This window comes from Narcine bancroftii, chromosome 2 (assembly GCF_036971445.1).
Source record: "Narcine bancroftii isolate sNarBan1 chromosome 2, sNarBan1.hap1, whole genome shotgun sequence".
NCBI classification, from domain to species: Eukaryota; Metazoa; Chordata; class Chondrichthyes; order Torpediniformes; family Narcinidae; genus Narcine; species Narcine bancroftii.
Window position 1 is genome coordinate 246,998,940 of NC_091470.1, and position 26,852 is coordinate 247,025,791.

Genomic DNA, 26,852 nt, shown 5'->3' on the forward strand with positions numbered 1-26,852 from the left:
AAATGCAAGAGTTTTGCTGAAGCTAGATGTTGAGGCTTCGGTTGGCTTTTCATGAAGAATGCTGATCTATTGTGAATGGGCAATAAAGTCCAGGCTCAGAGAGGCTGATAAGATCTTTCAAAGTTTGGGTTTGGAGCCTTGGGAGAGGTTTTTTTGGTTTTGACAAGCAGAGAGAGGAAAAAACATATAGGATTCTTCTCTGAGAGAGAGAGAGAGAGAGAGAGAGAGAGAGAGAAGCAATTTCTACAGTAGCAGTTGAAGGTGCAAAATGGCAAGCTGGCAGCTTGTTGAAAGACCCCATTTTGAAGATGGGTTGTGAGTTCTGAGTTCAGCCTGTTCAAAACCCTTGTAGTCCTTACAAGAAGAAATGGCTGGCTAGAGTGTTTCTCCTGAAATAAGGGAAACAAGAAGAACTCTGTTGTGACCTGGAAGGAGAGGTTATCATTTGAAAAATCCATGATGGGGCAAGACACTGAAGTGAATAATTGGAGGAAATCAGTTTGTGTATGTCCAATGAGCAACAAATATCTCTCTGAAACCAACAAGAACCTTCCTGAGCGGTAACCATTTAACTTTAAGCACCAGAGCCAGGTGAAGATTCATAAATGTTAAATTCTGTGCACAGTATAAGAATTGCATGATACCGGCGAACTTGGAGAAGTGAGAAGTGAATTATTGGACTGTGAAACAAAGAACTTTTCCTGAACATGTACACATTACATACGTGTGTGCTAAGGATTAGAAGGGGTTTAAGTTTGGTTAAGTTAATAGTAATAAGTTTAAGATTGATCCTGTTATTATGTTTAAAGAAAATAAAACCAACTTTTGTTTAAGTAACCATTGTCTTGGTGAATTTCTATTGCTGCTGGGTTTTGGAGTCCTCTGGGCCCATAACACTACCAATGCATCAGGTGGAAGAAAATGGTGCAGGGAAGATACAGCATGGAGTGTGTGATTAGAAGAAAATGATTTCAAATGCTGGAATATGACAAGAAAAGAAGGTGACAATGATGCCATAAAGAGAGGTCAGATGGAATCGAGAGAAGGGGGGTGGGAAATGGGGGTAGTTTGGGGAAGAAGGGAAGTAGAGGGGGAGTTGATTCCATCTGGTGTCCCTTTTACCACCATTATCACCTCTTCTAATCAGATTCCAAACACACCACCCTGTCTGACTCCTTTGCTTTTCTTGCCTCTCTCCCTTGCATCTCTCAATCTTCTGCCTCTGTCCATCATGTTTCACCTCTGCCTGGTCCCACTAATCCCACATGGATCTTTGACTCACACCTCCTATCCTGTCTTCAATGCATTTCCAGTTTGAAGAAGGGTTCCAGCCCAAGATGTCCATCATTCTTTTTCCCTCATGCTTAATCTATTGAGTTCTTCCATCAGATTGTATTTAACCAAAAATTCAGGCTTTTATTTTCTATAAAGGTAAATACATTTTTGGGCCTCTTGAGGCTTGATTCCATTGCTCTTGCCTGGCCAAATAATCTAAAGTTTATAGTTTCTCTCTTCCCGCGATAAACCTGGCCAGAGTCCACAGGTTCAACATCAATCAAATTAATCCAAAGTTCAAATACATATTGTGATTGGAACCTTCCATTAGATACTTTGTGAGTGGTGCAAGAAAATATTCTAAAGAATAATAATAATTCCTCTTGCAAAAAATCTGACTTGATTCTATTTCATGTTTTTCTACATACGAACAGACCAGAGCAAAGGTTCAGTGAGCACATAAAAGACGAGAAGAGTGATGACTCACAGAAAAGATTTATTTTAAAGCGAGACAATTCCAGTATGGAGAAAGATGATAATCAGGTATGTGATACTGCGTGAAGTTTGCAACTTTTTCAGATAATCTGGAGCAACAAAAACTATTCAATGTTTTAATCCACTCAGTCAGTTAACCTTTTATAATGCCAGTAATGTGTGTACTTTAACTAATCTGCTCTAACCTCAACTAAATCACTTGGATGGGATTTTAAATAGGTTTATGTGTAAATGAACAGTATTTCATATCCTTTCAGGAAATGTTTATCTTGCAGCAAAATAGGATTCATCCATTTAGAGATGATAGAAGAAGTAAATCAATTGAGGAGAGAGAAGAGGAATATCAACGAGTAAGAGAGAGAATTTTTGCACAAGATGTAAGTAATTTCTCTGCTAGCCTCGTACCCCATTTACACAGGGATGTCAAGTTAAGTTCGGATTCATTGATCTGAATTCATTTTGGCCTCCCTAGCGTTTGCACTCACCTCTACTCTGCACTGGTACATAGGTCTGAACAGGATTAAATTACCTGTTTGATGTATGTGTTGGTTTATTGGGCAGAACAAGCGTTCAGCAGAGGTTTATATTAGACTGCTCATACCAGTCTGATTTGGACCTTTTACTTCTCTGCTGGATTGACAGGAAGAGTTTGGGAGATTTTATTTTGGGTATGTAAATTGCAAATATTTAGTTGTGGAACGTAAACAGCTGTAAATTCAAAGTATTTTACATTTACAGCTGTAGTGTAAACGGGGCTTTAGCTAGACATAAAATGATAACTTAGTAAAGGAAACATGGCTAATATCCCAAATAAGTAGGTCATAAATAAATTTGTGAATGACATATCCCATTTTATACATAACAAAGTTTTAATTGTTAAACACGTGATGAAAACAATTGAAAAGTTTACTCATACTTAAAGTTAGTATTTACCTAATAAATAGTATTCAACTCCAATGAAGTTTTAAACTAGTGTAATTTGATGAGGCAGACTCTCACAATAAAAGCCCTCACAAATCAATGCTTTTGTTTTTTTTAAATCAACTAATATATTCCAAGGAACCAATAGCAAGATTTAGTTTGAAAATAAATTAAAACAAAATTAATTCATGCAGCACTTTGAGGAATTTAGACAGTGAATTAAATGAAAGATAGTTCATTGGAATTTAGTTGTGTAAAAGCTTCTCAACTTCCAGTTTAATGTAATGTTCATTTATGTATTATATTACTGGAAGTACAGGTATGCAGGCAAAAATTAGTTTTGTACCTTGGTACTAAAGATTGCATATTTAAACTAAAGATGGAAGAGCATGGACATAGACAGCCCAGACAGACAAGTTGTGAAAAGAGAAGGAAAAAAGAAGCTAATGTCTAACTTTGGAATCTTACACACTTACAAAGAATTTCAACCCCATATCTTCTATCAAACTTTCTTGTTTGCAAATCTTCACAGACTTGTTTTTTTATTGTTTATCTGGTGTTCAATTTTCCTTCCCTTATCTCCTTTGATTACATATATATTAAAAAGAAGGTTAATTATTTGAAAATAACATAGATACGTTTTTACACATTTTTATATGTTTTGCTCCTGGTTGGATTGATTTTTGTTGCAGTAAAAGTCCAAAGTATTGGAACCTTTGAATATCTCATTCAAATGGCAGATCATTGTGCAAGCCTAAATGCTAAGTCTGGTAGGTCACTTCACTGAGGAACAATATCAAATCTAAGTTTAATTTTAACTTCCATTGGCGTCTCTACGGAAGCTCTATAGTTTGATTAGGACCAGAACCCCAATTCGATTGTCTTTCCCGAGGCCAATGGTAATATACCTTGCTGGAATTTGTGAGGTTTGGTTACCCCCACCCCAAATACATTAAATGGTTTAGCCTTATTATAGAGTAGCGGAGTACAGAATTAGGGCCTTCAGCCTCCATATCCATGCTGACCATGTGACAAAATAACTTCTGTAATCAGGATCTGAAGTTGTTTATTTTTAAAAAAATATACATTGGAGTTAAGATTAAATTGCAATTTTTCCCCCTATCCCATCATTCCTTTTATGAAAATTATTAATGGGTGTTTGAAAGGACTTTAATGCTTTAAATCTAGAGTGTGTAACTTTTACTCAAATTGCAGACACCACATATAATAGATTTTAATTTGAATACTGTTTTCTTAGTTTGACTAATCCTATTGAATTTATTGGAAAGAAAAAGTTAACCTACCTCTTGAATTCTCTTTGCATTTGATGAAGTAAGGGTAAATTTTGTGTGGCAAAGCTCTCTATACAGAGGAACATAACAGAGATCAACTCTGATTTTCAACTGCCTGAAAACCTAGAAGCTTCATGTATCAGGCGTGCCAACTATATGCTTTAATTGTCCAATTCCCCTGAAACCTTGCAAAATTTACCCTTGAGATTGAATTGGTGTTTTCTTTTAATTTAAATTCAGTAGTTTGTATTATGGGTACAGTTGCACAGTGCATTTTCTGCTACTCTTGAAAATCAATTGAAAGAATATTTTTGAGATCCCTTTGATTAAGTTTAATCAATTTGTTTGAAAAACTGCTGAAATTTTGAAGAATATTCAGAGATAAGTTATGTTTGAATCCTAAATAAACATCAAGGGTGATCATTAACCTGGGTACTCCATAGTTATCTGTTAAGTCAATTTAACAACTGCTCCCTGTTGTCTGCCTTGTAAGTCACTATTCTTTATGAAGCCATGAGCACTCTGATTTCAAAACGAGCAGTGTAAATATTAAGACAAACAGATGAAAAAAAATGCAATGTCTCTGGTAAATCTTCTAGAATGTGATATTCTTTTCCTTTCACTGTGATGTCTCCTCCTTGATTTGGGAACTCAAGTTATTTTGGGGCAGCTTCTATCAATTGTGCTGGAATACTTCAATAGCATGGTCCAAAATGTAAAATGATTTGACAAGTGGTCACTTAGCCAAGACCTTTATTGTAGAGTAACAGAGTACAGAATTAGGGCCTTTAGCCTCCATATCCATGCTGACCATCTCATTTACCAGCACTTGGTCTATAGCCTACTGTCTATTGGCAAATCAAGGGTTCACCTAGCTGCTTCTCGACTTTTGTGAGAGCACTTGTCTCCAACGCCTTCTCCCATTGCATACGACAGATTGCAAATACCCTTTAGGCGAAAGTATTCTCTCAGGTGCTCCTTAAAGCTTTTAGTTCTAATATTAATTCAACAAAAAATAGATACCACGACTGTAGGGAAATCTTTCTGACTACCCACCCAGTTCATCTCATTATTTGCTTCATGTTTGATTTTTTTAGAGAATTGTTGTCAATTTTTCAAACCTGACATTGGATTACAAATGCAACTGAAGGAGTTCAGCTGAAAATAGAATATGTTGAAAATTTTTCATTTTCCTTTACAGTCCACGTGCTCGCAGGACAGTCTATATGTGGAAAACGGGTAGGCATTTTTTTTTAGTCTGAATAAATCATGAACAATAGTATGTTTGCTGTTCACCAAGAACCATGTGTCAATACGCTCTTCATTTTGTTGAAATTTCTGACATTTAGGAATATTTTAACTGTCAATGGCTTTACATCAGTTAGATTCATCCTCTGCAATATTTGGTTACAGCTCTTTTATTTATTGATACCAATTACAATGCTGCCAAGAGTGGGTTAGAGGTTTCTGCCAGATATCTGAAGCTTATTTGTATCAGCAAAAGGGTGTCTATTGACAATAAGCCCCTAAACTCTCACAGCTAACATCGTTATGCTTCCTATCTCCTCCCTTCTGTAAGTGCTTTATTCCATTCTCTCAATCAATTTCAATGGAAAATGTAATTAATGTGGTTAGGAAGTTTGTGGATGACACTATATTTGGTGGTATACAGTGAAGAAGGTTATCTAAGATTGTAATGGGATCGAGGTGAACTGAGAAAATGAGCCAAGAAACAAGTGCGAGATATTACATTTCTAAAAGATAAACAAGGAAAGGATTTGTGTGGTGAATGGTCAGCCCCTGGAGAGTGTTATAGAACAGAGACACCTAGGGCTACAGATACATCTTTCCCAAAAGTGGTGATACAGTTGGGAAAGCTTGGCTTCATCAGTAATGGCATTGAGTGTAAGAATTGAGACATTATGTTATAACTATACAAGTTGCTAGTAAGGCTCTATTTGGAGTATTGTGTGCATTTTCTTGTCACCCAACTATAGGAAAAGTGTCATTAAGTTGGAAATGATGCAGAAAAGATTCATGATGATCTTGCCAGGATTGAAGAGTTTGAGTTATAAAGAGAGATTGGATAGACTGGGACATTTTTTTTTCCTGGAGCATAGAAGGCTGACTTTATAGATGGTAAATAAAATCATGAGGGCAGAGATAAGAGGAATGGTCACACTGATTCTTCCAGGGCAAGTGAGTCTAATACTAGAGGGCATGGATTAAAGATAAGTTTTGCATTTCTGTGGCCATAAATGAGACTTCTGGATGATATGTTATCTCCCAGGTGCAAGGAGTAGTTGGAGGGTGAATAGCTAGATATGGTGATCCATGTAGGTACCAATGCGATAGGTAAAAAAAAGGATGAATTTAGGAAGCAAGAAGTTAAATTTAAAAGTAGGAACTTAAAGTTTACTATCAGTTGCAATCCTCTTAGGATACTACCTGTGCCATGATGAGTCAGAGTAGAAATACTAAAATAGGGTGAATGGTGGAAGAATGGTGCAGGAGGGAAGAATTCAGATGCGTAGGTCATTGGAATCTTTTCTGAGGAGGTGAGACCAGAACAATTCTGACAGTTTGCACCTGGGCAGGACTGGAATCAAAGTCCTAGTAAACCATAATCAGAAAAATTATTAAGCAGACTATTTTGCAGAGAGAGTTGCGAGTGCTTGAACATGAATCACCAAACGTTAGTTTGCAGCTGCAGCAGACCATTATTAGCCTACATAGCTAGAGGGGTTGGATTTAAGAACAGAGAGATTCTGCTGCAGCTATACTGGGCACTGGTGAAGTCACACTTGGAGTACTTTGTAGTTCTAGTGACTTTACTTGAGAAATTATATATTGTCTTTGAAGTCAGTGCAGAGAAGGTTCACCAGTATGATTCTGGAAATGAGAGGGTTAATTTATGAGGAAAGATTGAATAGACCGGGACTATTCTCATTGGATTTTAGAAAGATGAGGGGAGATGATCTTCTGAAACCGATAGAAGCATGGAGGTTGTTCCACTGGCAGGTGAGACTGGAGCTAGAAGATATAGCCTCAAGATTTGAAGGTGAGGATTTAAAACAGAGTTGAGGGCAGATAGAATTTTGAATATTTGGGAATTTAAGGGTTATGGGGTACAGGCAGGAGATTATTTTATTAAATGTCAGAGTAGGCTCAACATGCCAGATGGCCTCCTTATATTTTATGAGAGGAAAGATTTAAAAGGGACCTGAGGGGGAACATTTTCACACAGAAGCTTTTGGGAATATGGAAGTAATAGTTGTGGGTACAATTACAATTTTAAAAAGCAATTTGGACAGGTACATGGATCGAAAAGGTTTAGAAGGCAAGGCCCAGACACATGCAGATAGGACTAGCTCAGGTTGGAAACTTGGTTGCCATGGATAGGTTGGGCCAAGGGGTTTGTTTACATCCTGTATAACTTCATGATTCCATGACTCCATCTCTGTTGCATTTGTTCTAATGATGATCAATTCCGCATAGAGGCTTCCTTCCCCCCCCCCACATAGTGACTTTCCCTCTAAAATAGTTGGCTGAACCCTTAATTAATCTCATCAACTTCCTTCACCTCTGGTCTCATCCCTTCTTCCTCTGGGCAGAACATGAACAGAGTTACTCTCATCCTTGCCTTTCTTCCTAGCAGACTCTGCATTCAATGTATTACCCTTCTTGATCTCCAACAAGATTCCATCACTGAACACATATTTCCCTCCACTTCCTTTCTAGCATTACATAGGAATTACTCCCTTCTTAACTACTTTGTCCAGACTTCCGTCCCCATCATCCAATTCCTGTCACATGGCTCTTGTATATGATACTTGTTCCTTTACTTCTTCTTTTCCCACCACCTGGAGACTGAAACATTCTTTCCAGGTGAAATAATGATTCACTTGCCCTTCTTTCGATCAAGTGCATATGATGTTCACAATGTGGCTCCTCTACACTATGGAACCAAATTCAGATGGGAACATTACATAACAGAGCATCTGTGCTCCATCCTCTGACCATGAGCTTCCTGCTGTCTGTCATTTGAAGTCTGACTTGCACTCTGACCTCTGTCTGTGACCTCTTGCATTGTAACACCGAGGCACAACATAAGCTCGAGGAACACTCTTCATCTTCCATTTGGGCAGCCTTCCGAACTTAACAATGAATTATCTAACTTTCAATATCATGCCCTTTCTCAAGTAGGACCATTTCTACCTACCATCTCCTTTTCCTTTTTCTCCTTGTGTATAGTATGGCCGACTGAACATGTCCCCCAGTATGTTAAAACCACATCAGCTGTAAATTACACAGGCATGGTATCTATCCATCTGCCACTTCCATCTACCAGATTATTTTGATATCACGCACATTTTGCTGATACCCAAGTTAGGTTATTTCTCTCTTTTTCAGGTCTTATGTATGACCTTTCATTGAAACATTAGAGTTGCAGAACTCTACTGCATAAAAACTGGCCCATCTGCCAAACTCTTCCTTGCTGACCAAGTTGCCTATTTTAGTCCCACTTTCCTGCATTTGACCAATGTACCTCTAAATCTTTTCTCTCCATATACCTGTCCAAATATCTTTTAATTGTAGTAATTGCACCTGCCTCAAGCACTTACTCTGGAATAATATACCTACCATCCCATGTAAAAAAAGAAAAAGTTGCCCTCTTGGGTTCATTTTACATTTTTCCTTCCTAACTGTTTCTGTGTCCACAGGTGCTGTTGGACCATCTGACATTTTCTCCAACATTTTCAATTTTTTTAATTTCATCTTATCCTACACACATAAGTCTAGTCTACCAGTCAAGTCTCACTCCCTTATCATGAACAAGCCAATGCACAGCAATAAACAAACTGCAGAAGGAACTCAGCAGGTCAAGCAACATCTGTGGAGCCAAAGAAAATGATCGCCTGTCTGTTCCACATAACCCTTAAATTCCCAAATATTCAGGTTGAGACCCTGCAACAAGGTCGCCACCTAAAAGTGACTATCACTCTGCCTTGACTGATGCTCACTGAGTTCCTCAGGCATTTTGTTTTTGGCTCCAGATTCCAGCATCTGCAGTCTCTCATGACTCATTTCTGAGGCCTGGAAGCTTAATGTGACAATAACTAATTAAGACACATCCTTCCAACTGAAAACCTACTTTGCATCTGCCTTTCCCAGCTCTGCGAAAGAGTTTTATAGCTGAAACAGGTGTCCCTTTCCATAGTTGTTGTCTGACTTGCTGACTTTGCCAAATGTTTTTTTTTAACTTTTAAAATAACTACCTGGAGTAGTTCTTCAGCTTTTCAAGCACATTCATTGTGACATTCATCTGAAAAAGAAAGCCTGGAAGATTCTCATATCAAAATGCCTTTAATTTGAATATTCAGGCTCAGTAACATAAATGGACCTTGAATGGCATGCACAGGTACACCCCTCATTACGTAAGAGGTCTTTTCCTGAGAACTGTCCATCAGCTGATTTTGCTGCAGTCAGAAAAGTCATCTTTCTGTAACTACCCATATCGTATTACTCCACTTTATATAATTTAATTTCATTGTGTATTCATCCTAACGCTACCCATAATAAAACTAATGGAAACTATACTGAGAAGTGCTTCCAGGTGAATTTCTTGAAGCAGCATGTAGAAAACCCAACCTGGAAAGGGGCTATACTAGACCTTGCATTGGAAAATAAGCCTGGCCAGGTGATTGGAGTTTCAATGGGGGAATATTTTGGGTTAATGATCACTTTTCCTTAACTTTCTAGGTCGTTATGGACAAGGGTAGGGTTGGGCCTTTCAGAAGAGTACTAAATTGGGGAAAGGTCAAATTACAATTAGATTAGACAGGAGCTAGGGGGAGTAAGATGAGTGTGGCCATACTGGGCAAGCCCACAGCTGACATATGGAAGTTGTTTAAGGACCAGCTAGGTAGAGTCCAGAACTTGCATATTCCAGTGCAAAGATGGGATAGAGTTGGCAAGGTAATAGAATCTTGGATGATGTATAAGACATTGGTGAGGCCAAATTTGGAGTATTGTGTGCAGTTTTGGACACCTAGCTTCAGAAAAGATATTAATAAGATTGAAAGAGTGCAGAGATTTATTAGGATTTTGCTTGGATTTCAGGAAATGAGTTACAGATGTAGGTTAGAAAAGTTAGGACTTTATTCCCTGGACCATAGAAGAATGAGGAGAGATTTGATAGAGGTATACAAAATTAAGAGTGTAAAAACAAGTGGAATGCTTTTTCCACTGAAGTTAGGTGAAATACAAACCGGAGGACATGGGTTAAGGGTGGAAAGGGAAAAGTTTAGGGGAAACATTAAGGGGAATTTCTTCCCACAAAGAGTAGTGGGAGACTGGAATGAGCTCCCAACTAAAGTTGTGGGCTCAATTTTCACATTTAAGAAAAATTTGGACATGTACATGGGTGGAAGGAGATTGGAGGGCTATGGACTGGGTGCTTGTCAATCAGAATAGGCAGATTAATAATTTGGCACAGACTAGAAGTGCTGAAAGCCTGCTTTCTTTGCTGTAATATTCTATGGTTCCATGATGAGAGATGTCATGAACTTAGTGAAAAAGAAAAAGGAGCCACATGCAGGGATCAGGAAGCTACAGTCAGACAGAGCCCTGGAGGAATCTAAAGTTGCAGGAATTAGCTCAAGCAGGGCATTAGGAAGACCAAAAGGGGCCCAAAATTTTCTTTGGAACCAGAAGTAAAGAAAATCTGAAGGTTTACATTGAAAACAGAGATTACGAAGGAGAGGAGAGGACCACTCAAGAACAAATGAGGGAATTTATGCCTGGAGTCAGAGAAAGTGGGTGAGGTACTAAATGAGTACTTAGCATCAGTGTTTACCAAGGAGAAAGACATGGATAATGATAAGAAGCATAATCTGGAGAATGCTCATGTGTAAGATCAAAAATGTAAGTCATATTAGATCTCTTAAGGAGAATAAAAGTGAATAAGTCCCCTGGATCTGATGTCGTATATCCAGGTTTTTGAAAGAGGTGGTTCAAGAGAATACTTGGGCCTTGGCAAAGATCTTTGCATCCTCACTAGTGACAGGAGAGGTTCCAGAGGACTGGAGAGTGGCAAACAGAAAATTATAGGCCCGTAAGACTCACATCAGTGGCATGGAAACAAATGGGAATCAGGGATAGGTTTTGTGAACATTTGGAAAGTCATGGTTGGATTGGGGGCATTCATCATGGCTTCGTGAAGGATAGATCTTGTCATACCAATTTGACTGAGTTTTTTGAGGAGATGTCAAAAATGGTTGATAAGGATAGGGAAGTAGATATGGATTTTGGTAAGGCATTTGACAAGGTCCTTTATGGAAGGCCAATCCAGAAGGTGCAAATGCATGGGATCCATGGTGAGTTGATAGTTTGGATGCAGAATTGGCTCATAGAAGATAGAGGGGTGGTGGAATGGTGTTATTCAGGATAGAGGCCTGTGACCAGTGGTGTTTCACAGGGATCTGTGGGGTCCCCTGATGTTCATGATATATATAAATGACCTGGATTAAAAAAATAGGGGGTGGGTTATTAAATTTTCAGAAGATACTCAGATTAGTGGAGTTGTTAACAGTGTAGAGAGGTATCAAAGAATGCAACAAGATGAGGAGTCACGTGATGGAGTAGTTGCCGGTAGGGTAAAACCAGCCCTCTCCACAAAAGAGGAAAAAAAGTGAAGAAAAGACTAAGTTCAAGAAATACAAAATATAAGAAATAAAAGATAAAGTTGCAGAGAAGAGAAAGAAAATGGCACCTAAGAAGAAAAAAGTAAAAACAATGGGAAAAAAAAAGGACACCAGAAAAGAAAGGAGAAGGTCTTACCTGCATGAAGGAACAGGAAGCGGTGTGGTGGCGTAGAGCGCCCGATCTCTGAGGTTGATGCCGGCCCTGCGGAGTCCCGGCCCTGTGGAGTAACGACCCCCTGACCAGTGGACTACAAAAAGGGCTCTCTGAGCCAAACAAAAGTGAACAGTGCGCAATCTAAGGTAAAGTAAAACAATGACGGGAGGGGGCTCAGCCGATGAGTGGGCAACCACGGCGCGACCAGCTGAGGGATGCCCGACACTAGGGCTCTCAGCTGGAAGATGAGGAAAGCAACAGGAGAGAGAGTGAAGTATCAGGTGAGAAAGAAAGTCGACAGGGTGAACAGAAAGAGGAGCAGCAGCAGGAGGCTTGACAGATGAGCAGCTCAGAAGAAGAGGACCAACAGCAAGAGGCCAAGCAAGAACAGACCCGACAAAGTGAGACAAGCTACTCATCAGAAGAGACACAGATACAAAGAAAAGAAGAAGACACAAACACAGATACAGACAGAGAAGAAGAGGAAGAAGAAGACCAAGATCTTAACAGAGAGATAGAAGATAAAACTGATGGACAGAATATAGATAAAGCTTTTTTTGAAGAACAAATGAGAGCATTAAAAGAATGGTTGTCATTAGAATTTAGTGCAATTAAAAGAAAAATGAAAAGAACAGAAGATAAAATGCAAAGATTAGAACTAGTCATGATAGAAATAGGGAAAAGAGTAGAAAATGTGGAAGAACGAGAAACAGCTGTAGAAATGGAAGTAAACGACTTGAGGAAAATTGGAAGAAAGTAATAAAAAATTCAAGAGACACAAGAGATGTTAGCTCAGAAAATTGATATGTTGGAAAATTATAGTAGGCGAAACAACATAAAAATAGTGGGCCTAAAGGAAGATGAAGAAGGCACAGATATGAAGGAATTTATAAAAGAATGGATCCCAAAGGTCCTGGGAATGACAGAAATTCAGGAAGGAATGGAAATAGAAAGGGCACACAGAACACTAGCTCCGAAACCACAGATACATCAAAAACCAAGATCCATTTTAGTAAAATTTTTGAGATATACGACAAGAAAAAATATACTGGAGCGGGCAAGGAATAAAATTAGAGAAGACAATAAACCATTGGAATACAAGGGTCAAAAATATTTTTTTACCCAGACATAAGTTTTGAACTCTTAAAGAAGAAGAAGGAGTTTATTACAACAAAATCGATCCTATGGAAAAAAAGGATATAAGTTCATGTTAAGACATCCAGCTGTACTTAAAATATTTATCCCTGGGGAGCAAAAGAGACTGTTCTCGGATCAGGAGGAAGCACAAGAATTTGCAGAACACTTGCAAGACAGAAGAAGAGATGAAGAGATGTAATAAGAATGAAGAATGGCGATAAGATATATATAAAAATGTAAAAACAATGTATATGTGAAGAACTAAAGAAGGGAAAGAGAAGGGAAGCAAGGGGGTTGGGGGTGGAGAGAATAACCGTCACTGTGAAATCAGTTGACACTTGCGAGCAGGATTGCAATCCAAATGGAAAGGGGAGTTTTGGTTGCCCGGCAAGGGATAAGGTGCAACTCAGAGAGGGGGGGGGGGAATATTTGGGGTTAAGGTAATATTGGATGTGGGAGTTGTTAGAGTATTTTATGTTTTAAATGTGTTGTCATACATTGAGTTTAAAAAGGGAAAACTGAGAGATGAAAATGGGGAAAAGGGGTGAGGAAGCGGAAATGAGATGTAAACAGGATATGAGATGGCCACGTTGAACTGTATGACTATAAACATTAATGGAATACATAACCAAATTAAAAGGAAGAAGCTACTAAATTTATTGAAGAAGGAAAAAGTAGATATAGCATTTGTGCAGAAAACACATCTAACTGAAGCGGAACATAACAAACTAAAGAGAGACTGGGTGGGACATGTAACGGCAGCATCCTATAATTCAAAAGTTAGAGGTGTAGCCATACTAGTTAACAAAAATGTACCAATCAAAATAGAGGAGGAAAGAATAGATCCGGCAGGGAGGTATGTAATGATAAAGTGTCAGATATACTCAGAATTTTGGAATTTGCTAAATATATATGCGCCTAACGAGGAGGATCAAAAGTTTATGCAGGATATTTTTTTGAAGATTGCAGACACACAAGGAAATATATTGATAGGAGGGGATTTTAACCTTAATTTGGACCCAATGTTGGATAAAATGGGACAAAAGACAAGCAAAAAGAATAAAGTAGCCAAATTTATGGTTAAATCAATGCAGGAAATGAAACTTATGGATATATGGAGGAGGCAACACCCAAGAGAGAAGGAATTTTCATATTATTCAAGTAGGCATAAAACATACTCAAGGATTTATATGTTTTTGTTGTTGGCCCATATTCAAGGGAGAGTTAGGAAAACTGAATATAAAGCTAGATTACTATCTGATCATTCTAATCTGATCTGTTATTAGCAATAGAACTGGAGGACATCCCACCAAGAACATATCTTTTTTTCTTTTTCTTTGGCTTGGCTTCGCGGATGAAGATTTATGGAGGGGCATGTCCACGTCTGCTGCAGGCTCGTTGGTGACTGACAAGTCCGATGCGGGACAGGCAGGCATGGTTGCAGCGGTTAAACTCCATGCTACTTAAAAGGCAGTAATTTAGAGAGTTTATTGAACGCCAAATTAAAACATATTTTGAAATAAATACAGAATCAGTGGAAGACAAATTTATATTATGGGACGTAATGAAAGCCTTCATTGGAGGGCAGATAATAAGTTATGTAACTAAGATGAAAAAGGACTACAATCGGGAAATAGAGCAGTTTGAAAGTACAGAAAAGGAACTAGTAAAAAGGGATGATATTACAAAAAGGAGAGAATTATCAGACAAGAAAATAAAATATGAAACATTACAAACGTACAAGGTGGAGAAGAACAAAATGAAAATAAAGCAAAAGTATTATGAACTGGGAGAAAAAAACACATAAAATATTAGCCTGGCAACTTAAAACAGAAAAGCTAAAAGAACTGTAGTGGCATCAAGGAAAAAGGACATACAAATTACAAATAATCCAATAGAGATTAATGAGAACATTAAGGAATTTTATGAACAATTATACCAAACTGAGAATGAGGGGAAAGTTGATAAAATAGAAGAGTTTTTAGCTAAAATTGAACTGTTGAAATTGCAAGAGGAACAAAACAAACTGATAAAACCATTTGAACTAGAGGAAGTACAGGATATATTTAAAAAGCTGCTGAACAATAAAACACCTGGAGAGGATGGATTCTCAATAGAATTCTATAAAACATTTAAAGAGTTATTAATTCCTCCTCTCCTGGAAGTAATGAACCAAATAGAAGAAACTCAAAACTTGCCAGATTCATGTAAGACAGCAATAATTACAGTAATACCAAAGACGGGGAAGGATCCACTAACACCAGCATCATATAGACCAATATCTCTACTTAATTCAGATTATAAGATAATAGTGAAATTATTAGCAAACAGATTGGCCGATTGTGTACCAAAATTAGTAAAACAAGATCAAACTGGATGTATTAAGAAAAGACGAACAGTGGATAATGTCTGTAAACTTATTAATCTAATTCATGCAGTTCAAGGAAATAAGAAGCCAACAGTGGCTGTTGCTTTAGTCGCAGAAAAAAGCCTTTGACAGAGAGAATGGAATTATTTATTTAAAGTATTACAGAGGTTCAATCTACCAAAAAAATATTAATTGGATTCTTTGGCTTGGCTTCGCGGACGAAGATTTATGGAGGGGGTAAAAGTCCACGTCAGCTGCAGGCTCGTTTGTGGCTGACAAGTCCGATGCGGGACAGGCAGACACGGTTTCAGCGGCTGCAGGGGAAAATTGGTTGGTTGGGGTTGGGTGTTGGGTTTTTCCTCCTTTGCCTTTTGTCAGTGAAGTGGGCTCTGCGGTCTTCTTCAAAGGAGGTTGCTGCCTGCCAAACTGTGAGGCGCCAATATGCACGGTTTGAGGCGATATCAGCCCACTGGCGGTGGTCAATGTGCCAGGCACCAAGAGATTTCTTTAGGCAGTCCTTGTACCTTTTCTTTGGTGCACCTCTGTCACGGTGGCCAGTGGAGAGCTCGCCATATAACACGATCTTGGGAAAGCGATGGTCCTCCATTCTGGAGACGTGACCCACCCAGCGCAGCTGGATCTTCAGCAGCGTGGACTCGATGCTGTCGACCTCTGCCATCTCGAATACTTCGACGTTAGGGATGAAAGCGCTCCAATGGATGTTGAGGATGGAGCGGAGACAACGCTGGTGGAAGTGTTCTAGGAGCCGTAGGTGATGCCAGTAGAGGACCCATGATTCGGAGCCGAACAGGAGTGTGGGTATGACAACGGCTCTGTATACGCTTATCTTTGTGAGGTTTTTCAGTTGGTTGTTTTTCCAGACTCTTTTGTGTAGTCTTCCAAAGGCGCTATTTGCCTTGGCGAGTCTGTTGTCTATCTCATTGTCGATCCTTGCATCTGATGAAATGGTGCAGCCGAGATAGGTAAACTGGTTGACCGTTTTGAGTTTTGTGTGCCCGATGGAGATGTGGGGGGGCTGGTAGTCATGGTGGGGAGCTGGCTGATGGAGGACCTCAGTTTTCTTCAGGCTGACTTCCAGGCCAAACATTTTGGCAGTTTCCGCAAAGCAGGACGTCAAGCGCTGAAGAGCTGGCTCTGAATGGGCAACTAAAGCGGCATCGTCTGCAAAGAGTAGTTCACGGACTAGTTTCTCTTGTGTCTCTTGTATAATGGTCCATTGGCGAAGGTAACAGTAAATGGATATGTATCGAACCAATTCAAATTAAATAGGTCAACTAGACAGGGATGTCCACTATCCCCCTCATTGTTCGCTTTAGCAATAGAACCTTTGGCAGAACTGATAAGAATAGAAAATAAAATAAAAGGGATAAAATTAAAGGAGAAGGAGCATAAAATCAGTTTATTTCCAGATGACATCATAGTATACTTAACAGAACCAGAGATATCAATAAAAGAACTACATAAGAGATTGAAGGAATATGGAGAAATATCGAGGTACAAGATCAACGGAAATAACAGTGAAGTGATGCCAATGAGTAATGTGGATTATGTAGAATTTTAAAAAGAATCACCATTTAAATGGCAAGCTCAAGCAATCGGATACCTAGGTATTAGGTTAGATAATAATTTAAGCCACCTGTACAAACTAAATTATCAGCCACTAATAAAGAAATTGCAGGAAGACTTAGAACATTGGAAATAATTACCGCTGATGTTGATAGGGAGAGTAAATTGCATTAAAATGAATGTCTTCCCAAGGATATAATACTTATTTCAAACATTACCAATTCCCTTAACAGAGAAATTCTTTAATGGTAAGGAAATTCTCATGGAAAGGGGGGAAACTGAGGATAGTGTTAGATAATTTAACAGAGAGGTACAACCAAGGTGGTTTGCAGTTACCAAACTTTAAAACATATTATAGAGCAGCACAATTAAATTATTTATTTGATTTTTACCAGACAAGGGAAAAACCAGACTGGACTAAGATAGAACTAGATAAAATAGGGGAGAAGGTATCGTAACATATACTTTATAAGTGGGATGAAAAGCTGGTGCAATATAAAAGCTCACCAGTATTGCATCATTTACTTAAATCATGGAAGAAGATCCACTTAGAAAGGAAAAAAACAAATTGCCAAATACCAAAATTGTTATTGACACAAAACACACTAATCCTTTTTACAATAGATAACCTTTCCTTTAGAGAATGGGAGAGAAAAGGAATCAAAAGAATAGAAAATTGTTTTTTTGGGAAATAATTTATTAACATTTGAACAGTTGAAGTACAAATATGGAATAACTCATGGTAAAATGTTTGCATATCATCAACTGAAAGCTTATTTAAAGGATAAATTGGGAAACAGCTTGAGATTACCAGAAGGAAGCAGTTTAGAATATGTGATTACAGACACAATGATAATTAAAAGATTTATAACGAACATGTACATTAAGCTGCAAGATAAGGAAAATGATGAAATAAGTTATAAACCTAAACAAAAGTGGGAAAAGGATTTAAACATAAAGATAAAAAATGAAACATGGGAAAAGTTATATTCTGGAACTATGAAGAATATAATAAACTCAAAGTTACGCATGATACAGTATAATTGGTTACACAGGTTATATATCACACCCCAAAATTTAAAAAAAAAATGGGATCCAACATTATCAGATAGATGTTTTCGCTGTAAAAAGGAAATGGGAACAACAGTACATGCAATTTGGGCATGTAAGAAAGTGAAAATATTTTGGGAAGATCTAAATCAGATATTAAATAAAATCACAAAAAAAACATACCAAAAAATCCAGAGATCTTTCTTCTAAGTAAGGAATTAGGCCTCAAATTGGATAAAGTGCAAAAAAGATTTATTATGATAGCCTTAGCAGTAGCAAAAAAATGTATAATGTCAACTTGGAAAATGGAAGAGAGCCTGAGAATACAGCAATGGTACACGGAAATGAATAAATATATTCCATTGGAAAAAATAACATATAATTTAAAAAAATAAAGTCACATTATTTGAACAAATTTGGGAACCATACATGGAACATAGCAGAGATGTCTTGCCTCAGACCTCCACCCCCTAAAATGATAAGAAGAATAAATGACTTGATCCAGTGTGTAAAAGTAGATGACACATTTTTCTTGTTTATTTTTCATTGTGTGATGACATTGTTTAATGGTTTTATTGTATTGTATATGTTTAAAATATATTTGTTTTGGAGGGGGGTGGGAAGGGGGGAGGGAGGGTAGGGGGGGAAAAGGGAGAAAAAATGCCACTGTGTATATTTAATGAGAAATGTTTGTATATATTTTGGTTGATATAGTTCACTGTATGAAAAATAAAAAAATATATATTAAAAAAAGAATGCAACAAGACATAATTAAATGACAGATCAGGGCAGGGAAATGACATATTAGAGGGCCATGGAGATTAATCTGTACAATTGTAAGGTGTTGTATTGTGAAGAGTTCAAATGTGAGGGAAATGTATACAGTTAATGGTAGGGCTCTTAAAATTATTGATATGCAGAGAGATCTGGCAGTTCAGGTCCATAGCTCCTTAAAAATGTCAATGCAAGTAGATAGGATGGTGAAGAAGGCATATAGTTTGTTTGACTTCATTGGCCGGGTCATTGAGTATAAATGTAGGAAGCAGTGTTGCAGCTATATAAACTTTTATTCGGCCACACTTGGAATACTGTGCAAATCTGGCAGTTCCATTGCAGGAAATATGTGGAGGCTTTGGAAAGCGTACAGAAAAGGTTAGGAGGATTTTGCCTGGTTTCAAGCATATGAGTTATGGGAAGAGATTGGACAAAATTGATTTGTTTTCTCTGGAGTATAGAAGGTTGGAAGGAGACTTGATAAACGTGTACAACATCATGAGAGGCATTGGTAGCATGAACAGTTATAATCTATTCCCCAGGATAAGAAGTCATACTCTGGAGGACATGTGTTTAACATGAAAGGAAGTTTAAAGGAAATGTGAGGGGCAAATATTTTCCACAGAGAGGGCTGATGACTGGAACAGACTGTCAGGAGTAGTGATGGAAGCAAAAACAATAGTATTTAAGAGGCTCCTCAATGAATACAGAACATTCATAAGAAGGGGATTGGGGGAGGGGGGGGTTGCCTATCTATCAAGGTCAAGCAGCAGAGTTTCAATTTAATTTCAACATCAGAGGAATGTGGGCCAAAGGGCCTGTTCTTGTGTTGTACTGTTCCATGGTTTATGTACACTATACCCAATTGTCAATGAATATCATGTAATTTTTTATTATTATTGTTACCAACTTGAAAAATTCTTTAAAATTTTATGGGAGAATTTGCATAAAGGCAAATTTCAATAAGACAGGTCTTGTGTAAATTTAAATTTTAAATTTAGACATATAACATAGTAACAGACTCAATCAGCCCACAAATCCATGCTGCCCGATTACACCCAATTGACTATGTCCCCTGTATATTTTGAACAGTGGAAGGAAACTAGAGACTCAGGGAAAACCCATGAAGACAGGAGGAGAACGTACAAACTCCTTACAGACAGGCAAGGTCACTGGCGCTGTAACAGCGTTGCACTAACTGCTATACTAACCATGCCACATATCATGTAATTTGAGGAGTTCCTGCACTGATTATTCATTGACCATATGCCTGAACGCTGCTGTTAAATTCTGACAATTTTTCGTAATTCCACAAAGTAGAGTGAACAAAAAATATATTTTTCCCCAATCAAAACTGCATAATATTTGAAAAATTTGATTTAAAGGCTTGATTCTTGTTTTGAAGAATAATAGAGAAGGGTGATGTTTGCCCAAAAAGTAATGTTCCTATTTTGATTTACTGGTTTCTTCTCAAAATCACAAACCACATTTTTCTCAAACAGGTTGATCCATGCATCAATGTCCCTCGACTTAGTTCAAGTTTATTGTCACATGTAGCAAGATTCAGTGTTCAGAGTTACATCTGCTTCAAGATTTTAAAACATGACTCAGATCAGGACAATATTAAAACTGAATTATGAAGGTCTATTGCAATTTCTTTTTGTTCCACCCATTCAATTAACTTGCGATGAATTTAACGAAAAATTGTTTTAATTAATTCACAGTTTTTACGGCATTGTTCATTATTATTAGTTTTAATATCACACAAAATGATGCTTTTTAATATTCAAGTGGCAATAAACCATTCATTTCAATGTGATTACAGAAAGGGACCTTCACATTCCTTTCTGTTCATAACATGCCCAGACCTTCCATAGATATTTTAGCTGGAAAGGATTTACCATCATAAATGCCAGTGCGATAAGCCATCATTACTGGATAATCGGTGCAGAAACTTCTCAAATTACATGTTGGGCCATGCAGTTAGCATAGCAGTTACCACAATGCTGTTACAGCACTGTTACATCATAAGCCTGCCCTCGCATATGCTTTTTCTACAGAAAAAAGAGAAATAAGAACCTTTATGGGCAGCATTGTTAGCATAGCAGTTAAAGCAACACTGTTACGGAGCCAACAATCGGAACTGAGGCTCGAATTCCATGCTCTTTGTAAGAAGCTGGTACATTCTCCCCATGTTTTTGTAAGTTTTCCCCTGAGGCTCCAGTTTCCTTGCATCATTTAAAATGTACCTGGGGTTGTATGTTTATTGGGTGTGTTACAGAATAAGTTAATAAAATTATGATAAAATATATATTAAATGGGTAATATTGTGAGGTTTAGTTATCAGGTCACATTTCAAAAACAAACATCTCATTTGCCATGCAAGAGCTATGCAAGGGTAGACTTCGTGTCTGCAGTTGGCTTTGCAGAGACAATGGGAAGTGCTTTCACAAGTAGGTATTAACTGGAACCAGAGTTTTAAATTTCTGGTTGAAGTTTGTTGTCCTAAGAGGGGACACATGGTTTTGCAAACGGAGAGAAAACATCCACTGTTTGGGAGTGTATTCTGCAGCAGTTTGTGGTCAAGGCTGTAAGTTGGCATGACCCCATTTCAAGATGGGTTTTGCGACCTGAGTTCAGCCTATTTTAAATCTCTATAGTCAACTGCAGAAGTGTGGCTGGTTATTGTGTTTCTCCCAGAATAGGGGAAAAGGATATTATCTTTTGGAAAAACCCAAGAGGGGATAATTTTCTTCAGTAAGACACTTCAGTTGCTGATTGAAAGAGCTCAGTCTGAGTGTCCAATGAACAACAAATATCTCTCTAAAACCAACAAAGACCTTTCTGAGCAGTAACGAGTTAAGTTAAAGCACCAGAGCCTGGTGAATATAATATCCATTCAATTCTTTACACAGAATGGAAGATTGCCTAACACCAGTAAACTTGGAAAAGTGAAAAGTGAATGATTGGACAGTGAAACAAAGAACTTTCCTGAACATAGAAACATTAATTACACGTGCACTTAGAATTAGAAAGGGGTTAAGTAGAGTTAAATATTGATCTTAATATTAAGAAAATAAAGCCAAATTTGTTTTAGTTGCCATTGTCTTGGTGAATTTCTGTTGCTGCTAGTTTTTGATTCCTTTGGTCTCGTAACAGGTGTAATTTGGCAGCATGGGCTCTTGGGCCAAAATGCCCTGTTACCATTTGATGTATAAAATGCAAGTTCGATATCCCACTATTATATCACCTGGTTCAGTGCAATCTGGCTGCAAAAATAGAGTTCCTCTATTTGTGCATTTATTCCCTCTCTGTCTGATAAGCCTCAAAATTATTCAACATTTTCTGATTGATAACCCTTTGCCGGCAGTGCTCTCATTTCAGCTGTATTCAGACTGAACATAGATTGCAATATGAACGATCTGGATGGATTTATATGCAGGCAATTATGAGGATATTTTTCTTCTAAAGGTTAAAGTTTGCACTTATATTTGATGTTGATTGTGACAGGGTACAGTAGTGTGTGTAGCGAAATGAAAATGCTGGATTCGATGAGCAAACAATGAGAAGCTGGAGGAACTCAGTGCATCAGCTAGCATCCATGGAGAGAATGGTCAGTCAGCCTTGCAGGTCAGAGACTAAAATGGGAATGGGAGAGAGCAAGCATAAAAATGAAGTTGGGGCAGAAGTTAATGGAGGGACCAGGGGGTGATAGTTTACTGGACAAAAGAAGGAGGGAGAGGAATGAATGGGGTGAGGGGGGTGGGATGACCACTGTGTGGAATGAGATAGAGGGAGAAGGTTTGAGAGAAAGGTGAGAACAGGAGTAAGTAAAGAGGAAATGGACCAGAGAAGGGATTACCTCAATTTATAACATTGAGTTTTCATGCTATTTGGTTTAAGGCCACATTCTCACTTTTCTCACAAACTTTCTCCACTCCCCCTATATCTCTCCTCCTCATTTCCCACCTTCTTTCCTCTGGCCCTTCACTACCCCCACTCTTTTGTACTGACTATCTCCCTTTCCCATTTGTGTCTTGATAAAATGTCCCAACCCAAAATGTTGAGTGACCATTTCTCTCTATAGATACTCTTCTTCTCTTTATTCGCTCACAGAAATGCATGCAGTCTTTTTCTAGCTAGAAAGATATGTGTATAAGGGAGCATATTGAGCTTGATGCAGAACTTTTACCAGAATTCTTTGTTTTCTTCAGCCGCATTCTGGAAGATATCAATACATTCAATGACACACAGAAGAAGAGGCAGTTATTTAGGTGTGATGTTACATAATTGAAAATTAGATTCTATTTAATTCAATAGCAAAACATTGATGATCTTTTTTTTGCCTTCTGGGTCATAGAGATGGAACAGGAAAGACATCAGGTAGTCGACAGAGCAGCACAGAGATGGACGCGAAGTGGACTGATCAGCGACCTTGGAGTAGTACTGACTCAGATAGCTCAAATCGAAACTTGAAGCCTCCTGTAACAAAGACAGCAAGTATCGGTGGCATAACGGTATTAACTCGTGGCGACAGCACAAACAGTAACAGGAGTATGGGCAAGCTCTCAAAAACAGGTAGCTGGTATTCAACAGGTTCTCTCGTTAAACCTTGCTCCAATATATTTCATTAAGGTGAAAGCTGAACATCCTGAAGTAACTCGTTTAAAGCATTAACAGCCACAACGAACAGCATACTTTTGCTCTAATAATACACATTTTAACTGCTTCTCATCATGTTGCTTAGCATTTTTAACAAAGCATATATTTTTCTTTGTCGACTTATAGATTTGGTTATTCCTGCTGAATCAAGCTTTACACTAAGAAATGTGGGGCTCAGTTCAGAAGAGAAATTTTAAGTTTAAAGTGAAAAGGAAAGACCGTAGTTCAATGGGCAATGATACAAGGTGTGTGGCAGGAAGAATTTAATCTTATTGGTGCACCAGTAAACAGAATCAAATCAAGGGAAATGGTAGAAAGTTAACATTAATGGTGCTTTATCCGAGAGACAAACAATGTAGATGTCAATGGCATTAATTGAGAGACAAAGGCAAATAACTAAGTTCAGCAAATAAATATTCTATAGTTCTTGACATTTTAAACATATTGGCTAAATGGAAATGAAGGGAAGGTGATCAGTGCTGGGAGAGCTCTGATAATGGAACATACAATAACGATGAATGACCTTGGCTCAGATAGTCTGGAAATGGAATCAATGTCCAAGTAAGTGTCCTCTGCATCCTCTCCAGCACAATTACAGTACATCCTTCCTATATTGTGGCAAACAGAATTGCACATAGTATTCCAAGTGTGGCCAAACCAATGTTTTGTAAAATTGGACCATGATACCCAACTCTTATTTTCTGTACCTTGTATGATTATGGCAAGCATGCCATATGGCTTCTTTACCATCCTATCAAGCTGTGTTGCCATTTTCAGGGAACAATGGATGGGTCACTCAAGATTCTTGTATCCTATCCTCACTGGTCTTCCCAAAGTGCATCACCTCACACATTCTATATGCTAGTGCTCCACACATCTCTCCAGCCGATCTGTATCCAGATGTAGCCTTAGAAAACCTTATTTGCTATTTATGCCACAACCAATTTTCATGTCATCTGTAAACTTACCAATCATACCTCCTACATTCAAATCAGTCATTCAAATTTATATCATAAACATCAAAAGTCTTAATATCAATATTTGTTGTAGATTTCCACTCAGTAAAGCTACCCTTGACAATAACCCTCTTCCTCCTATCACTAACCCAAATTTGGAGCCAGTTTGCCCAACCTGCCTTGGATTTCATTTGCTCTAACCTTCTGGACCATGTCTACTATTAGTTCAACTGTGAGAAAACCCAATTAATCTACAAAGGGTTGTAGACAGGTTAAATAACTGGACAGGAAATTAAAGTACACAAGGGAACATTTGAAATTAAAATATCTATAAATGTTGATTGTCAACCTGCAAAGTTGATTTGTCTATGAAATACCAAGTTATCATGCACATAAAGAAAGTCAAATATAATGTTGATTTTTTTTAATACTATGATAATTTTGGGTGCATGAAATTGTACATGCATTTGTAAAATCAAATTCTGGTTTTTTGACATTCATTGGATTGATTTCTGGAATGAGGGAAGTATCTTTATTGGGAAATTGAGTGAGATGGGTCTGGAGTTCAGAAGAATGAGTTAATGTCATTGAAGCCTGTAAAACAAAAATCGTGGTGAAATTGTAATTATTATTGGCTGCTTCAAAGAGCACAATTTCAGGAAATAGCTTTTTGGACAGAAATGGAGTCAATTTTTTTTGTTCAGAAGGACTGAATCTTTGGAACTCTCTATTGCATAAAGTGAGGATATTTAATTGATGAAACAATTCAAGGAAGAGGCTTAGAAGCTTAAGAATTTTAAGGAAATGAACAGGTATGGGGATCAAAGTGGAAAGCAGGGGATCAGTTATGAGTTCATTGGATGATGGTGGGCTTAAAAGTATTATGCAGCCTTGCTCCTGTTTTTTAATTATCAAAGGCTGGCCCTATAAGTGTAAGAAGTAAGTGTCCTCTGCATAATAAATATGAAGTAAAATTATTGTTTTGGATTTAAAAATACTTTTATCAATATGCTGTAATGGCAAGTGGAATCATTTTCCTTGCCTGTAACATTTTCTAATTCTCCTTGCATCAGAAGCCCATATAATTCTGTTGCATTTTAAAAGCAGTAAAATCCCTCTGCTAACAGTTGTGAAGTATGGAACTCATACCTGAGACTGTTCAGTATGGATTGGAGAACAGAACATGGTTGTAGTTTAAAAGGCAAATTTCTCCTTTGGCTAAGAACACAAGAACATTCAAAATAGGAGCAGGTGTAGTTCATCAAGCCTTTCGAGCCTGCTTCACCATTCAATAAGATCATGGCTGATCTGGCCGTGAACTTGGGCCCATTTGCTTGCTCGTTCTCCATAACACACAATTCCCCTATTTCTTCAAAAATATATACGTCTTGAATACATGAAATGAAGCAGCCTCTATGGCTTTAGTGGACTGATTTGCTCCATTCTGGGAGAAACCTCCTCTTCATCTATTTTAAATCTACTCTCCCAAATCTTGAGATTTTGTCCCCTTATATCACCTGCCACTAGAAACAACCTCCCTGTTTCTATCCTATCTATTCCTTTCATAATTCTATGTGTCTATAAGATACTCCCTCATCCTTCTGAACTTAAATGAGTATATTCCCAAGGCACTCAATCACTCCTCATAAACTAACCCTCTCATTTCCACAATCACCTTGGTGAACCTCCTCTGCACTGCCTCCAAAGCCAGTTCTCAAGTAAGGGGTCCAAAAATGCACACGGGACTCCAGGTGCGGCCTCACCAATGGGCTGTACATTTGCACCAGAACTTACCTACTCTTAAGTTCAGTCCTTCTGGAATTTACAATTTGCCAGAACCTGTCCAGATTTCAAAATTTTAGTATATTACCACAAATCTATCTGATATAACATTCATCATCTCTTGCAATACCCTGGAATATGTTCCATCAGGATGAGGAGGCTTAACTATCTTTAGGTCCACTCATTTGTCCATTACTATTTATCTAATTATAGCAATTGCGAAGGGTCTTCTATTCCCATCACCTCCTTAACATCACTCTTTGGCACATTACCTGTGTCTTCCACTATGAAGACTGACGCAAAATACTTGTACATTTCAGCCATTATAACCCATTATTAAATCCTCCTTCTCATCTTCTAAGGGACCTATGTTTACTTTCACCTTTCTTTATCACTATTTAAAACAAGCATGCTGTCTGTTATTATATTCTGAGCTGGTTTAATTTCATGATCTGTCCTTTCTGTATTGCTTTCTGAATGATTTTATGCTTTTTAAAGTTTTCCCAGTCTTCTAGTTTCTCACCACTTTTGTCCATTTATGTGCATTAACATTTAATTTAATGCCTTCCTTCATTTCCTTGTCTATTCATGGTTGTTTGATTTTAAATGAAATATACCTTTGTTGAGCATTCTGAAAAATCTAACTAAATGTCCACTATTGTTTCTCAATTGTTCTGTTCCCAGTATATATTA

General features: G+C 37.9%; 1 protein-coding gene across 4 annotated transcripts in view; it reads left to right on the top strand.

The window, feature by feature from the left end:
* Positions 1–26,852, top strand: part of arpp21 (cAMP-regulated phosphoprotein, 21) — a 338,413-nt gene that overhangs the window by 240,234 nt on the left and 71,327 nt on the right. For 2 of the 4 annotated variants that reach the window (XM_069920751.1, XM_069920753.1), the window contains exons 10-14: positions 1,710–1,818; positions 2,028–2,147; positions 5,185–5,222; positions 22,974–23,033; positions 23,120–23,337. In XM_069920751.1, coding sequence (XP_069776852.1) covers positions 1,710–1,818; positions 2,028–2,147; positions 5,185–5,222; positions 22,974–23,033; positions 23,120–23,337 — 545 coding nt within the window. The remainder of the gene's footprint in view (positions 1–1,709; positions 1,819–2,027; positions 2,148–5,184; positions 5,223–22,973; positions 23,034–23,119; positions 23,338–26,852) is intronic. The other 2 variants (XM_069920752.1, XM_069920755.1) reach the window with 1 other exon arrangement.